Source organism: Lepisma saccharinum, chromosome 23 (assembly GCF_977018435.1).
Source record: "Lepisma saccharinum chromosome 23, izLepSacc3.1, whole genome shotgun sequence".
Classification (NCBI taxonomy): Eukaryota; Metazoa; Arthropoda; class Insecta; order Zygentoma; family Lepismatidae; genus Lepisma; species Lepisma saccharinum.
Genome location: NC_139251.1, coordinates 43,753,775 through 43,767,966, shown reverse-complemented (window position 1 = coordinate 43,767,966; position 14,192 = coordinate 43,753,775). Strand labels below are relative to the sequence as shown.

The 14,192-nt window shown below is 39.2% G+C and overlaps 1 protein-coding gene across 1 annotated transcript in view; it reads left to right on the top strand.

Moving 5' to 3' along the window:
* Nucleotides 1-14,192, top strand: part of PsGEF (Protostome-specific GEF) — a 296,488-nt gene that overhangs the window by 123,409 nt on the left and 158,887 nt on the right. The window contains exon 6 of the mRNA XM_083144724.1: nt 9,310-9,364. Within this exon, the coding sequence (XP_083000850.1) occupies nt 9,310-9,364 (55 nt within the window). The remainder of the gene's footprint in view (nt 1-9,309; nt 9,365-14,192) is intronic.

The window sequence follows — 14,192 nt, the reverse complement described above, 5'->3', positions numbered from 1 at the left end:
CTGAATTAAGTTGAGGTGTCTTCCTCTCATTTGATAGCACTGTAACCGGATTTCGCTTACTATTTTCGTCCAGTTTAGATCCAACATTCTGGAGTCGTTACTATGATAAGTGATGCCTAATATTTTAAGTTCGTTCACATATTGTATCCCTATGTCCGGATTGTCTTGTTTCCAGTTGCCAACAGGTAAAGCCTTTGATTTTGTCATGTTTACTTCCGCTCCGCTGGCAGAACAATACAAACACATTGCATTTAGTATATTTTGGAGCTGGTTCGTTGTTGTTACACAAGCTGATAAATCGTCTGCGAATGTAAACACTTGCGTTTCAAGGAAAGCACTCGCTGCCGGCGGGGCTCGGCACTGAATATATCGAAGTAGCGGGTCCAAGGTCAAAGCGAAGAGAAGCATACTCAAGGGGCACCCCTGGCGAATGGATCTCGTCACGTGTATTGCAGGAGTCACGAATCCATTGATAAGAAGACGGGAAGTTGCCTTTCTATAGAAACTTTGCAAAAGAGATATAAAGTCTTCACTGAAGCGATAGGCTCGAAGTACTTCAAACAAATATTGGTGAATTACAAGGTCAAAAGCTTTTGTAAAGTCAAAGGATAGTATACAAGCTGATGTTTGTTGCATTTCATAATAAGACATGATATCACGTATACCCGCCACCGTTGAAAATATATTTTGAGTTTTACTGACACATGTTTGCCGTGAACTGAGTAAGGAAGATAATATAGGTTTCAGTCTATTAGCCAAAACTTTTGCCATAATCTTATAGTCACAGTTTAACAAAGTAATGGGCCTAAAGTCAGTAACTGCACTCGGACGCGTTTTTTTGGCAATCAGTACAATTATACCTTCATTTTGAAGCACACATTTGTTTCGAAATGCATCTTGTATTATCATGACCAATTCATGTTTTATAATATCAAAAAACCGTATATAAAATTGATAGCCTATGCCATCGTTCCCAGGAGTGCGCTTAACGTTACAAGTACGCAGTGCCTCATACACCTCCTCGACGGTGACGTCACTGTCTAACAAAGTTCTGTCTTCGTCCGTTAAAAATTTATTTACCGATGTGAGCAATTGTTGTACAGCCAATTGATCTACTTCTTTACCAGTATACAAATTAGTATAATACTTGTAAAACACTTGTGATATACCTTGTTGGGTTCTAAGTGTATCTTCGCCGGAATCGACAATATTATTTATCAATAGAGCTCTCTTTTGTTTTTGTGTTTGTACATAGTGAAATAGAGAGGTTCGTTCATCTTGCAAAGATGACGCATGAGTAGCTCTTATCTTTATACCCTCCAAGTGATGCCGTTGCAACGTAAGGATTTGTGCTTTGTATTTTTGTATCTGTGGATAATGTTCGGTGACATCAGGTCGCATACATAACTCATGTAAACATTTGTAATAGAAGTTCAACATTAAGTTCCGGTCACGTGCACTCTCTTTCCCTAGCCATTGAAAATAGGATTTAATTCGAGGTTTTACGTATTTTACCCACCACGTATTGTAATCAGTATAGTGTTTTCGTTGCCGGCACCAATACTTCCATTTTTCTTCAAACATATCATTCACATTAGGTTGTTGAAGTAGGGCAGAGTTCATTTTCCAATAGGACGGACCCCAAACTAATTTAGATTCTTGTAGATTAATACTCATTCTGATTGCTATATGATCTGAAAAAGGTACCGGCAAAGCATCTATTGTCGTCACATATTTTATATTATGACCAAGTGTATAGAATCTGTCCAATCGCGAACCTGCTTTGTTATTGAAATAGGTAAACACTACATCCTTTCGTTTTTCGGTCCAGATGTCCTTCAGCTGTAAGTCGTTGATTAAGGTCGTTAATGCTAAACTATTTTGAAACTTGCCTACACAATCACATGATCGCAGCACCTGATTAAAATCACCACCTAGGATTATACACGAATCATTATTTGGAAGTAAGTATACCAGCTCATTCTGGTAAAATTGTTCCCTTTTCCATCTGTTTTGCTGTCCGGAGGGGGCGTAGATATTAACAAAAGTATAACGTTGACTTTGAAAGCTGATTCCCCTCCCATCAACTAATTTCTTTACATTTTTTATTTCTATCCCACTTCTGATTAAAATTGCCGTCCCTCTCCCGCTTGTTCCCAAATTTACAATCGCCTCGTACCCATATATGAAGTTAAATTCTACAAAACATACTTCTTGCAAATATAGAATGTCAATCGAATGTATTCGGACAAAGTCCGCAAGCACTTTGCATTTTACTGGCGTCAGGATCCCATTGATATTAAGGGTACAAAGACGCGTGCTGTAATTCATGCACAAAAAGATATTATATAAAACTGTATATAAGGATACCACGTAGATGTACATTTTTGGTGCTCAATTTGACGAAAGTAAGTATTTGTCCTAAGTGGTTTTCGGAATGACAATAATCGTTCTTGTGCATGACACAATTTGCACTATTTTTTCTACCTGTTATTATATCGATATTCATGTTGTAACTCACTAACATGTAATATGGAAATTTATGCTGTACACACTGGGAAAGTAACAAATTTATGTCTCGCACTACACCCGGAAATCATTCTCATCTCAAAAGATAAACAAACATTTCTCCGTACACTAACTACAACACTATCACGCGCATCAGTAATTTTCATGAGGAATTATCTTTTCACTAGCACTAACATTAGCACCTAGATTATTAACACTTTGGGACCGGGTAATTCGCACTGGGGAGGGAGAGAGGGGGCGTTGGTCATCAATCTTCTTGGTCGGTGGGTTGATTTCCGCATCCCTTTGAGAACTTTTCTTGCGCTTCTGCTTCGTCAACTGCTTCTGCTGTCCTTCCATGGATAGCTTCCTTCTGGTGGCATCCTTCAACGGGGCCCTTGGAACAACAACAGACTTCACATGACTTGGGACTTCATCTGGAGTCAGCTGGATATCAGAATTGTCATGCACATTCATCTGGTCTTCACACTTGATTTGGTGGACACCCTCTGGTAGATCTTCATGTAGTTCCATTTGTACAGTTTCTTCCCGTTCTACTTCATCAGCCCATAACAGTGAATTTTCCATGGTTTCGTCCGTCGCGTTGTTCCCCGAAAGTGTTACCACTGCAGGATCGTCTTTCGGTGCGTTCTCAGTTGACGCTGTTGGTACATCACCCTCTGTCTTCTGCCTCAATGTCGTTCTGGTGGGTATTGGCAACACTGTGGGTCGAGAGTCCAATTGTGTTTCTTTGACAGTGAGTTGCGTTGGTGGTCGATTGACACGTTGTGCATAGGTGCTGGGTTCCTGGTTGTTCATAGATGTGCCCGCTTGGACTGCGGGTGAACTTGCTACGGTAGGAGTAGTGCGTCGTCGTCTTTGGGGACACATGGCTGCTGCGTGTGTCAATTCGTCACAGATCTTGCAAGACGGCTGCTGCCCATAATATGTGACCCAATATCTCGCACCTTGAATCGTGACGTAAGACGGTATTGACTGCTTCAATACCATCCTCAACACTTTTATGCCCGTGCGGGTACGATAGATATGTTCCTGCGAGTAAGTCTCGTCGTCGATAGACTCTATTTCTCCATATTTTATGAGTACCGCAGCTAATGCCTCATCCTTAACTTCCATCGGGATGACATGTAGTCGCACCATTGTTGTTATTCTGTCCGCCCATTCCAATCGTACATCATGATCACCATCCTCATCACGAAACACCAACATTCGTCCACACTTCCGTATTATTTGCTCACCTAACAGGTGTGATACCAGTTTTATGTATACACACTTACGAAAATGGTCAATTTCAATGCTTAGAACCTGGTCTTCGGTGAGAGCCAGCGTTTCACTAATCCAACGGTGTAAATTCACTGACGTGGGTCTCTTTTGAGCACTCGAAAAGGACAATTTTAACGTGTTAACACGACGTGTTTCCATTATACAACAGTCCGAATTACTTCTATTTGACTCGTAACTAATATTCCTTTCTACTCACCAGGACACGGCCTCGTTCGAACCAAGCTGCAAGCACCACGCGAAACGATGTTTCTCGTACGGCTGCTTCCGCTCTACTTCGACTGAGCCACCGCGGCCACTACACTCTTCTTCTCTCGGTCAACTCAAATGAAGGTTAAGAATCTTCTGGAGTACTGAGTACTGAAACAGGGTAATTAAGGTGAAACTTTCGTGTAAACTTGTAGGACCAACATCCAAATACTTTTTTGTTGCATGATTTCTCTCTGTTAAACTGAAACACGTAGTTTCCTAATTAATATTACGTGACTCTCAAAATGTAGGACATGTATGATATTTTTCAAATTCCTCCCCGACGCCGGATATAAGACTAAAATGTAGGTCATGTCCGGGAAAATCCGGACGTCTGGTAACCCTAGTCAGAACGCAAGGTTGGTATCGCGTTGTGCGATAAGGGGGAACCTTTCTCCTTGTTTTACGTGTAACTTTCACTTTTCTTACAGTGTATATGTATTTTTCTGTATTTTTTTTCCTTTGGTATTTTCATGTTTTTAGTTTTTATATTTCGCAAACAGTTAGAGCTATTAAAATCAATAAATAAAATGTAAAGTAGAGATGGTTAAGTGGAAGAAAAGGCTTGTGCCTTAACTTCGCCAACTAAAACAACAAATAAATAAAATGAATAAGTCTAACCTAACAATTTTGGCATTTATCCTAACAGTGAAAACTTTCCGCGAAGACGTCAGAACTAGGGTTACCAGATCGCTGTAAGGAAATGTAGGACATAATGTCGCAAAAATGTAGGACACTTAAAATTTTCAGCTTTTAAAAGAATATGATTTCTTAATGAATTCTTAAATGAAAAAATTTCAAACTTTTAATCAATACTAAACAATGAATTTCTTACTACATGTTTTAACTTCTCAGAGAAGTCAATTTGTATCAAAAATTTTACGTTTAATCAAAATATATTTATGAGAGACTGAACAGTCAAACTCTGAAAATATACTGAAACCCAGTATCAAACTTTTTACAGATTTTTTTTAAAAATATTTCTCCCATGTCTCCGTTGTGCTGATGGTAACGAAAATATTATCTCATTATGACCTGGAATTACCGTTTAATCCAGGGTAGTTTCTAGTTCAATAACTTTGATATCTATACCCCTTGCTTTACAATCAAAATATTGAATAAGAATGGAAACATCTTGTTCCATCAGTATAAACCCTAAGGCAAGAAATTCCACTCAGGCAGTGAACAATGACATCATCAGATGTGACCTTAATGTTCTAGCAGAAACCTCTATTTTCTTTTTGAGCAACGACTGAATCTAAATAAATTTCACTATTAAGTTTGGTAGCGAAGTCCATAGACTTGTAACTTGCATGATTTCTCTCTGTTAAACTGAAACACGTAGTTTCCTAATTAATATTACGTGACTCTCAAAATGTAGGACATGTATGATATTTTTCAAATTCCTCCCGGACGCCGGACATAAGACTAAAATGTAGGACATGTCCGGGAAAATCCGGACGTCTGGTAACCATAGTCAGAACGCAAGGTTGGTATCGCGTTGTGCGATAAGGGGGAACCTTTCTCCTTGTGACATTTTTCTTGGGTTCTATGGTACTGGCAACTGGCTTCCTAAACCGGAGTTCGCTACTTCTTTTCAAGTAGCTTCTCAGTGTTCGCATTAGAAAAAAAAGTGAGGGGCGGTAACACCAATACAGTTTCTTACGCCATCTAACTGCCGTAAAAAAATTACCATAATCGATTTTATATTATTAACACCCTTTACATTGTTACGCTAACTAGCACAGTTTGCATGATTCAGTTTCTAAAAATATATTTATGGTACACGCAACTGTAATCTACATGGAACGGATTTCAAGGTGCAGCACTTTTCCAAAAATATAGCTGTTTTCATACCGATCGTTTGAGATACGTATTTTAGGACATGAAATCAAGTAAAATGAACACACTTTGTTGCACCTTTTTGTGAGATTAGCACATTTTCTCCTTTTTACTCCCTCTTTGATGCTTCAGCACCTCTTTCCTTCCTTTTCTTTCATGTTTTGTTAAAAAAAATTGGACATAAAAATACATGATTTTCACTCTTCTTGAGCAGCTACATAAAATCCTATAGCCTCATTTTGTAGAGCAGAACGAGAGCTATAAAATGGTATAATATAATCATTGCAGCCCCAATAGTTCCCAAGATAATGTAGCAAAACCCTCCAGAGAAAACACAAACTTCAACAAAACCTATTCGGCAGAACGACTGTTCTCTCTGCGGTCCGCGCGCATTATATAACCACAGTTCTCTCTGCGGTCCGCGCGCATTATATACAGAAGGCGCATAAAAAGATAGGCATTTTATCAGCACATTTTTTTAAAAAATATCATAACCTTTCTTTTCCTTTCCCGACCATAATTTTGCACCTTAAAATCCTTTCCCTAGTAATCTATAATCATTATCAATGATAGAATAATCAAATTTAAATAAAAAATTGTAGCGTCCAATTTTTGTACATGAACAGACAGCACAGACTGTTCAATGTTAACTATAGAATAGTCTAAATATTACGGTAACATCTAACAGTGCATTTTGAAAATTTGGGCTGCACAATTCAGTCGCTCCCTTGAAACGGCCAATGTTTGCAACACTGATTGGAGGTCGGCTATTCCGAGGATAGGAAGTGCAACTTTTTCTTCGGAAAGAAGGATGGAGGAAATTTCCTAAAAAGATATTCGGAGGAAAGTTTAGCAGAAAGAAGGAACGGAAAAGCACAAGGAAAGAAAGGCGACCACAGGAGTGATAGCAAGGAAACAGCATTAGAGAGGAAGGAAGTGAAAAAAGGCGGGAAAATCCGACGGAAAATTTAGAGCATGGCGTCCGGAAGACATTTCTCAACTCATGCATTGGGATTCCTTATCTAGTACACAGGGAGGATTAAATATGAGCTTCCCGTTGTTTTTGAATTGTTAACTCTTGCTAGTAAAATGTATGATAACAGTTTAACCGTGGTTCAGTTGATCTTCGGTTTTACTGCGGTTCAGTTGAACTTAGGTTTAACTGCGGTTCAGTTGAACTTCGGTTTAACTGTGGCTCAGTGAAGCTTCGGGTTAACTGTGGTACAGTTAAACTTTGATTTATCTGCGGTTCAGTGGAACTTTGATATAACTGTGGTTCAGTTAAACTTTGTTTTTACTGTGGTCGAAAGTAGACGTATCATCGGTTCTTATAATCAAGAGCTTCCAGCTAGAGATGCAGCCAAGTTTATTTTCGAGTGAACCCCAAATTTGTTCGAAAATTGTTAGGTGAAAATAATGCTAAAATTACATCTAGCAATGCACCTGTCGTTACATATTAATTGCGACTGCGGTATTCATAAAATACTAATTGTAGCCACATCGTTATCAAAAATATTGAACGCAGCAGAAAATTTAGGTGCGATTTTGTGGCAACCTTTGCAGAATATGTGCTAAATGTGGTAAAATCTACGAGGAACACTAAAAACAAATCACGTGACGTACTACATTTAGGCTTCGTTATTTGGCGACCACGAAAATGTGTTTAGCATGTCACCTTACCTTGTCCACTTCTAAACAATTAGGGGCAACCATTAATGTTCATCGGTGTTATGGCGATTGTGAAAAATTTCTTTCATTCAGAGCAGTTTCAGTAAATCTTTTCTGCGACGTGAAATAGCTAATTTAATCAACCAATCAATTGTTCTCGTTCTTGGGTCGTGAATTTAGACCCGACCTCTAAAGCGGAGTGGTTATCACAGTGCACTACGACGCCAGGAGTTCCGGGTTCGAATCTGGACCTGGGCATTGGTTTTCTTTGCGAGTATCCCTTCATCTATCAGCAGTGATCGATGGCTACAAGAGGGGCAGTTGCCCCCTTTTTGCTCCCACCCTGTGGCTTCTTAATGCTACCTACGCCTTGTCTACCTTGCCCTCCTAGTAAATGGAAAATTAAGATCTGAATTTCTGTTTGCAAAATTCAATTTCAGAGTTCTATCTCGATCGACCCGAAACACTCAATTGTTCTACACCTCTACCGCTAGGCTTTCCCTTATACAGCGCTCTCTGTTCCACAGGCTGCCCCAGTTCTATAATAAACTACCCACAAATATCGAAATTTTTGTCCCTGGAAGTATTTTCCGATCTTTTGTAAGGATGAATATGTGAATCCTTTGTTTGTTTCCTTGTTTATGTCTTATCATGTTTATATTTAACCTTTTTTTGTTTTTACCTAAAACCATCTTGACTTGTTCTTGTTGATTTATTAGAGTTTTTATTGTAAAATGGCCTTACAAGTGCTGTATCTGGAACTTGGAATAAATAAATAAATTTTTCCCCTCCAGTTTTGGTACCCAATCGCCGCCACCGCCGCCATCTTCATCGTCACTATTAGCCAACAGTGACAGAAAAGCGACGCTAAATAGACAAAAATGATATCTTGAATATAGAGACAGACCCAGCGACCCCAAGTAGCATAATTTCATTCTTCTCCAATCTACTATTCACGCCTTTGCACCATCTGTGCTAATAGACTGCAACGCTAGAATGAGTAAAGCGGATGGCCAGACGAGAGTTCTGCGCCAGCGATTTCGCACATGGGAAAGTTCTCGCACACCCTTTTGATTCCGGAAGACCAGTGTGAATTTAAAGCCTTCGGAAATGTTCCTTCCTTGTACCTGTCAGACACGGTGTGGCAAAACATGCTTCCTTGTAGCAGCGTTTTTGTCAACAATCTCCTTTTGTCGTTTGGTCAACGGTCGTAATTCTGACAGAATTCCAGGATTGTTAAATGTCCACGAATTTTAAATAAATTCAATTCCGGTCCAGGAGAGAAAATCAGCAAGCGTAAATGGGTTCTGGACCGTAAAGAACCTTTTTATCTGTAAAGTATTTCAATTCGGTCCAGGAACCTTCTTTCCCGATCAATTTAAATACGATCCAGAAAACTTTTTTCAATGAAACAATTCGCAACTTGGACCGAATTGAAATTGTGCGAGAGAAAAAAGGTTCCGATCCTGTTAAGGAACCCAATAGAACCCATTGTAATTTATTGGTTCACGAACCTTTAACAACCCTCTAGAATTCTATGCTTTTCGCTGTTACCCTTAAACCAAAAGCTTCAACTCCTCCTCAACTTCAATTCATTTCCAAATTAAACACACCTTTCATTTAAAAGCCATTATCTGTGCCAATTCGTTGCATGACAGATCTAAAAAAAAAAGTGTATTTACAACAAAAGTGAAGACATTAATACATTTTGTAATGTAAGATTTTTCTTTGCTATTTCAGGAGGAGTGAATTTCTAGGATGTATGTCCTTCGCAGTAAAGAATGTTGTTAAAAAGGTAAGTGAACGTCTTAAAACATGTATTCCTGCCCTACCAATAAGCCTTTTTTTCACGATATTACTGTGAAATACAATGCGTGTTCAGTTTTTTAGTAGCTTTAGAGGAGCACTTAAGTGAACAATAGAAATTGGAAAAGATTTTGGCAATTTTCGAATATTAGAACAAGATATGCGAGAATATATTCTGATAGAATGTTAAAGATTGTCTTCACTGAAAGTGAATCACTCTGTAAAAACACTACAAAAGACTTTTCTAGAAAGAAAAGAAAATTGTGCTTTCTAAAGTTTCACTTACGCATAATAATTCCGCGCGCGCGTGTGTGTGTGTGTGCGTGTGTGATTGAGTTTGGCCATTGAAGAAACGAAGTGGGGTCAATTGGCACGTTGGGGATATGAAGACGCAACCTGAGCCTAAGGTGAAGTCACCCACAAAACCAACACGGAAGAACCTGTTGCAGTGTTGCACTATGCGCACTTGAAAAATGTCACAACCGAACACAGGAAATCTTATACAGAATCTTATTTTAAGATGTCAGATGGAATTTCTTCGACATATGTACCTAGGTAGCGAACTAATTTGCAAAAATAATAATTATATTTTCTTGTGCATTACATATATGTTTAGATATAACAGCGGTGTAATGTATCCATGCGTTTCCTGTTTCTGAAGCGTTATTCAAACGACTTTTTTCTTTTGGAAACTGCAAATTTAGTTTAGCATTTTCCCTCACATGTTTGAACTACCTCACCGATGCTCGAAGTGGAAATTCGTAGCTGGGAGATATTTGATCAAGTTTGCAGATAGGACGGGGTTGAAAGAATGCATTGGATGAGGCATGTATATGCAAATTATCCTGTGTGGGAAGATGCTTTATGATACTTTCCATAACTTGGAAAATAACATCCACCGATTCCCCCGTTTAGAGCAGATTATGCTAGCGCTTTTGGCCTTTGGTGCAAGCGGGCCTGAGTTCTCAACATAGTGAGAACAATTTGGGAGCCATCTGAGTGGAATAGTAGAGAACTTCGATCTCGAAAGCAAGGGTCGTGGGTTCGTACCCCGCGTTGGGCGCCATTTTTTCAGGGTCGTGGGTTCGTGCCCCACGCTGGGTGCCATTTTTTGATGCAACGGGACGACATGTCACCCAATGAAAGGTAGCTTCTCCTCAAGGGCTGTTGTGCCACTGACTTTTAGTATCAGAATTACAATGATTCTTTTAACGAAGAAGAGAATGCCTTTTTCTTTTCTGAATGTGCTAACAAAAATAATGGATAGTATCATGTCCTGACTGCAGTCAGAAAATAGGTAGGATTCCGATTAAATCGACTTAAACAGGAGGTCTGCTAGCCTTAGGCTGTGTCCGAAAGATCCATAAAGCAGGCTTGAAGTAAGGTCTTGTAGGAAGTGACGTCATCTAATGCACTTCGAAAGCGCCAATTAAACGAGCAATCAAGGCCGCAGCATGCAGTACATGACAATGCACGCTCGTTCGCGAGACCATTCTCGAAGAATGTTCAGGGCCTCCCCGATGGCGCAGTGGTAGCGTCATCGCCTTGTAATCAAGGGGTCTCGCGTTCGATGGGGCACATGGCACAATGGTTCAGATCCCACTTTAAACTGTAGGTCCAGTCTCAATTAGCCTTACAGTGCATAAATTGGACTTAAAACACCAACTGAATCAATCAATCGAAGAATGTTCACTTCAAATACTGTCTTGCACCTTTCGGTGCAAAAAATGCTGTTGTATGGGCGTCATGGGAATGCCGCCCCCCCCGATATTTTCTTGTATTAAAGAACAAACACAGCTATTATCCGTTACTATGGAAACGGTCACTTACTATGGCAAATGTTCTCATATTGGCATGGCAACAGTTACCAAGGACATGAGGGTCACCTATATAGACCAATATAGAGAAACACATGCATGTGCGGGGGAGAGGAGGGGCCTGACTCCCTGATAAATCCACAAAATCCATTAAAAGCCTATCAAGAAAGAAGCCACAGTAGCTAGATTGCCCAGAATTCCGCTATTTTTTCAGCTAAGGGAGATCCCCCGATTTTGCAGCCGATGGGGGCCCCGGAGCGAGCATCTCATCACCTCTCGATCAATTATGCAAAGTCGAATCGAGGCAGCGTGACGTCACGGTAGTTGACTGAAGCTATTAGCATGGTGGTACTGGGGGGATTCGCGCCGCTACGAGAGCCATCGTGGACTCTGAAAGGCTTACGGAGCTCAATGCGGACACAGGCTGCCATCAATTTCCAACGGCAGCAACAGAGCCTCTATTGTGCGGTTCTGGATTGCAGCGCCCCTTTACCTATTCATGAGATTTTGCTCTGGCCGCTGAAATATTTGCACTCCGTAAGAAAAAACACAGCGCAATGGCTGACAGAATTAGCGCTATCTCTATTGGACACGGGCCATTTTCTTTTTCTCCAAAATCTCTTCCACGGTGCTACCAACTGTTAGGGATGGTACCGAGGGAGCCCTGTTAAAATCGGGACGAATCTCTCTGTCTTGTCCAAGATTGGTAAAATATTTGAAAAAACTACCAAAGTTGGATTGATTTCTTGTTTTAAGTCCACTTTATGCACAGTAAGGCTAATCGGGACTGGACCTACAATTTAAAGTGGGATCCGAACCACTTGTGCCTCCACCGGGTATCGAACCCGGGACCCCTTGATTACAAGGCGATGACGCTACCACTGCGCCATCGGGGAGGCAACTACCAAAGTGAAACGTGCTTTACTTTCAGACTTCTGAAGACACACTAAGCGGATATCTATCTGAATGTTTACATACAAGTCAATATATTTTGTTTATAGAAATTGCAAAAGCTCGAAGTGTCGAAACGAGATATCAAACACAAACATGTTATTAAAGAAAGCTGTTTGTCTTTGTGGTCCCTACACATTGTGTGGTCCCTACACATTGTGAAACGTTGTACTGTGGTAACAGTTACTCATTAAAATACAACTCTGTAGCTCGGTTACTTCTTGAAATGAAGAACTGCAATTCAGTTACTTCTTAAAATGAAATACCTATAACACTGTTACTTCTTAAATGAACAACTTGAGTGAATTAACTTTGGAACTATGTTAAAGTGACTAACTCAGTTACTTTTCTCAACAGTTAATTTTACATTTTCAGAAGCAAAATTTGTATTTTCTAACTCTATATTTTCATATTTAAACACATAATTATTTTTTTTTAAATATTTAATTTTAGATGACCAAGAGTTTAATAAAATAATTCCGCTTGTAGTTCATGTGTGACACATACAGAAGAGTTATATCTTATCTAATAAAATAATTATCAACGTGACTTGCTTTTTGAATCACCTGTAACTGAAACTTATTTATTTTAAAATATTGCATACAGTCGATTGTTGTCAATATTTGTCTGAACATTGACAGACAGACGGGCAGATCGATCGATACAATGAACATCCAACGACACCAGCACCAACACCTGGTATGCTTTCAATTCGCGAAATTGTAGCTTTTCATCTGCAATAGTTTCCGAGCGGTCAACAGATATCAAATGGTTTGATTCTTGATCGGACAAATAGACGAACGGGGAAAACTTTATGGAAATATGTTTATACTTTATATATCTTTAGCTACACCAGTTCACATAGTTGTAACTTTATTTAATTTTGAGATATAGAAGGTTAAACATTCGATAGTCTGACTACCATTGACAGAGAGACAATCCGTTGAAGATCCTTTGCATCACGGTAGGTTAGTATTAGGTACACGGGAACAGCTAGAATCAATACTAACAATGACGTCAGCATATGCATATTATATGTGCGTTGGGAGTGCAGCGTATGTAAATTATATACGGTTCAAAGTTGACAGTATCTGTCAATACGTTGCTTTTCTATTTAAAAAGAGAAAAAGTATCTTGTGTATCGTTAGTAATCAATCCAAAGCATCCAAGTCGTTGTATCTAGAGTACGGATTTCTAGGCACTATAAACCATACAAATAGGCAGCAAGAACGCAATACAATTTGAAAAAATAGGCACTAAAAATATAAGTAACTAACTCTCTAGCCTTCTTAAACCATAAGGTTTATGGCTGCAGCAACACAGGCCTTCCATCTGTCCTTATCCTGAGTAAGATCTATACACTCTTTTCAATCCCTACCGATTTCCTTTAGGTTCATCTCAAACACTAAACATACAATGTCATAAAATATAGTAGGTACTTACTTCAACAATTGTGTATAATTAATAGCCACAAAAAATATCGTCTAAAATGTAATACTTCCATGACCTTGACAGCTGTAATTTCATAATACAGGCAGAGGATTATATAATAGTTGAATATTTTTTTTTTGCATTAACAGAAACACTATTACATATTTATACATGTTTATTCATTTTCAAAACAGAAAAATGTAATTGGGACTGGGTCTACAGTTTAAAGTCGTGCCTCCACCGGGTTTCTAACCCGACGCCTTGGTTAAAAGGCGACGATATTACCACTACGCCGTCGGCGAGGCTTGTTGACGACAGGGTAGAGACACCCTCTATCACCTTGGGAGATATATGCTAACAGAACCAAACCTTACCTTCTTAACCTATCCACGGATTAAATAAACCAAATTTAAACTGTCTAACCTATTTACGTGCTTATTTATGCTATTATATAACTACGTGGATAGGTTATGAAGGTAAGGTTTGGTTCTGTTAGCATATAGCATATATCTCCAAAGGTGCTAAGGCTGTCCCTAACAGCTCGTGGCTTGTTGGACTTTAGTACTAATAATAATTAATAGATGGCAGTGAGAGTAATAGGTTATGAAAGTATTAGGC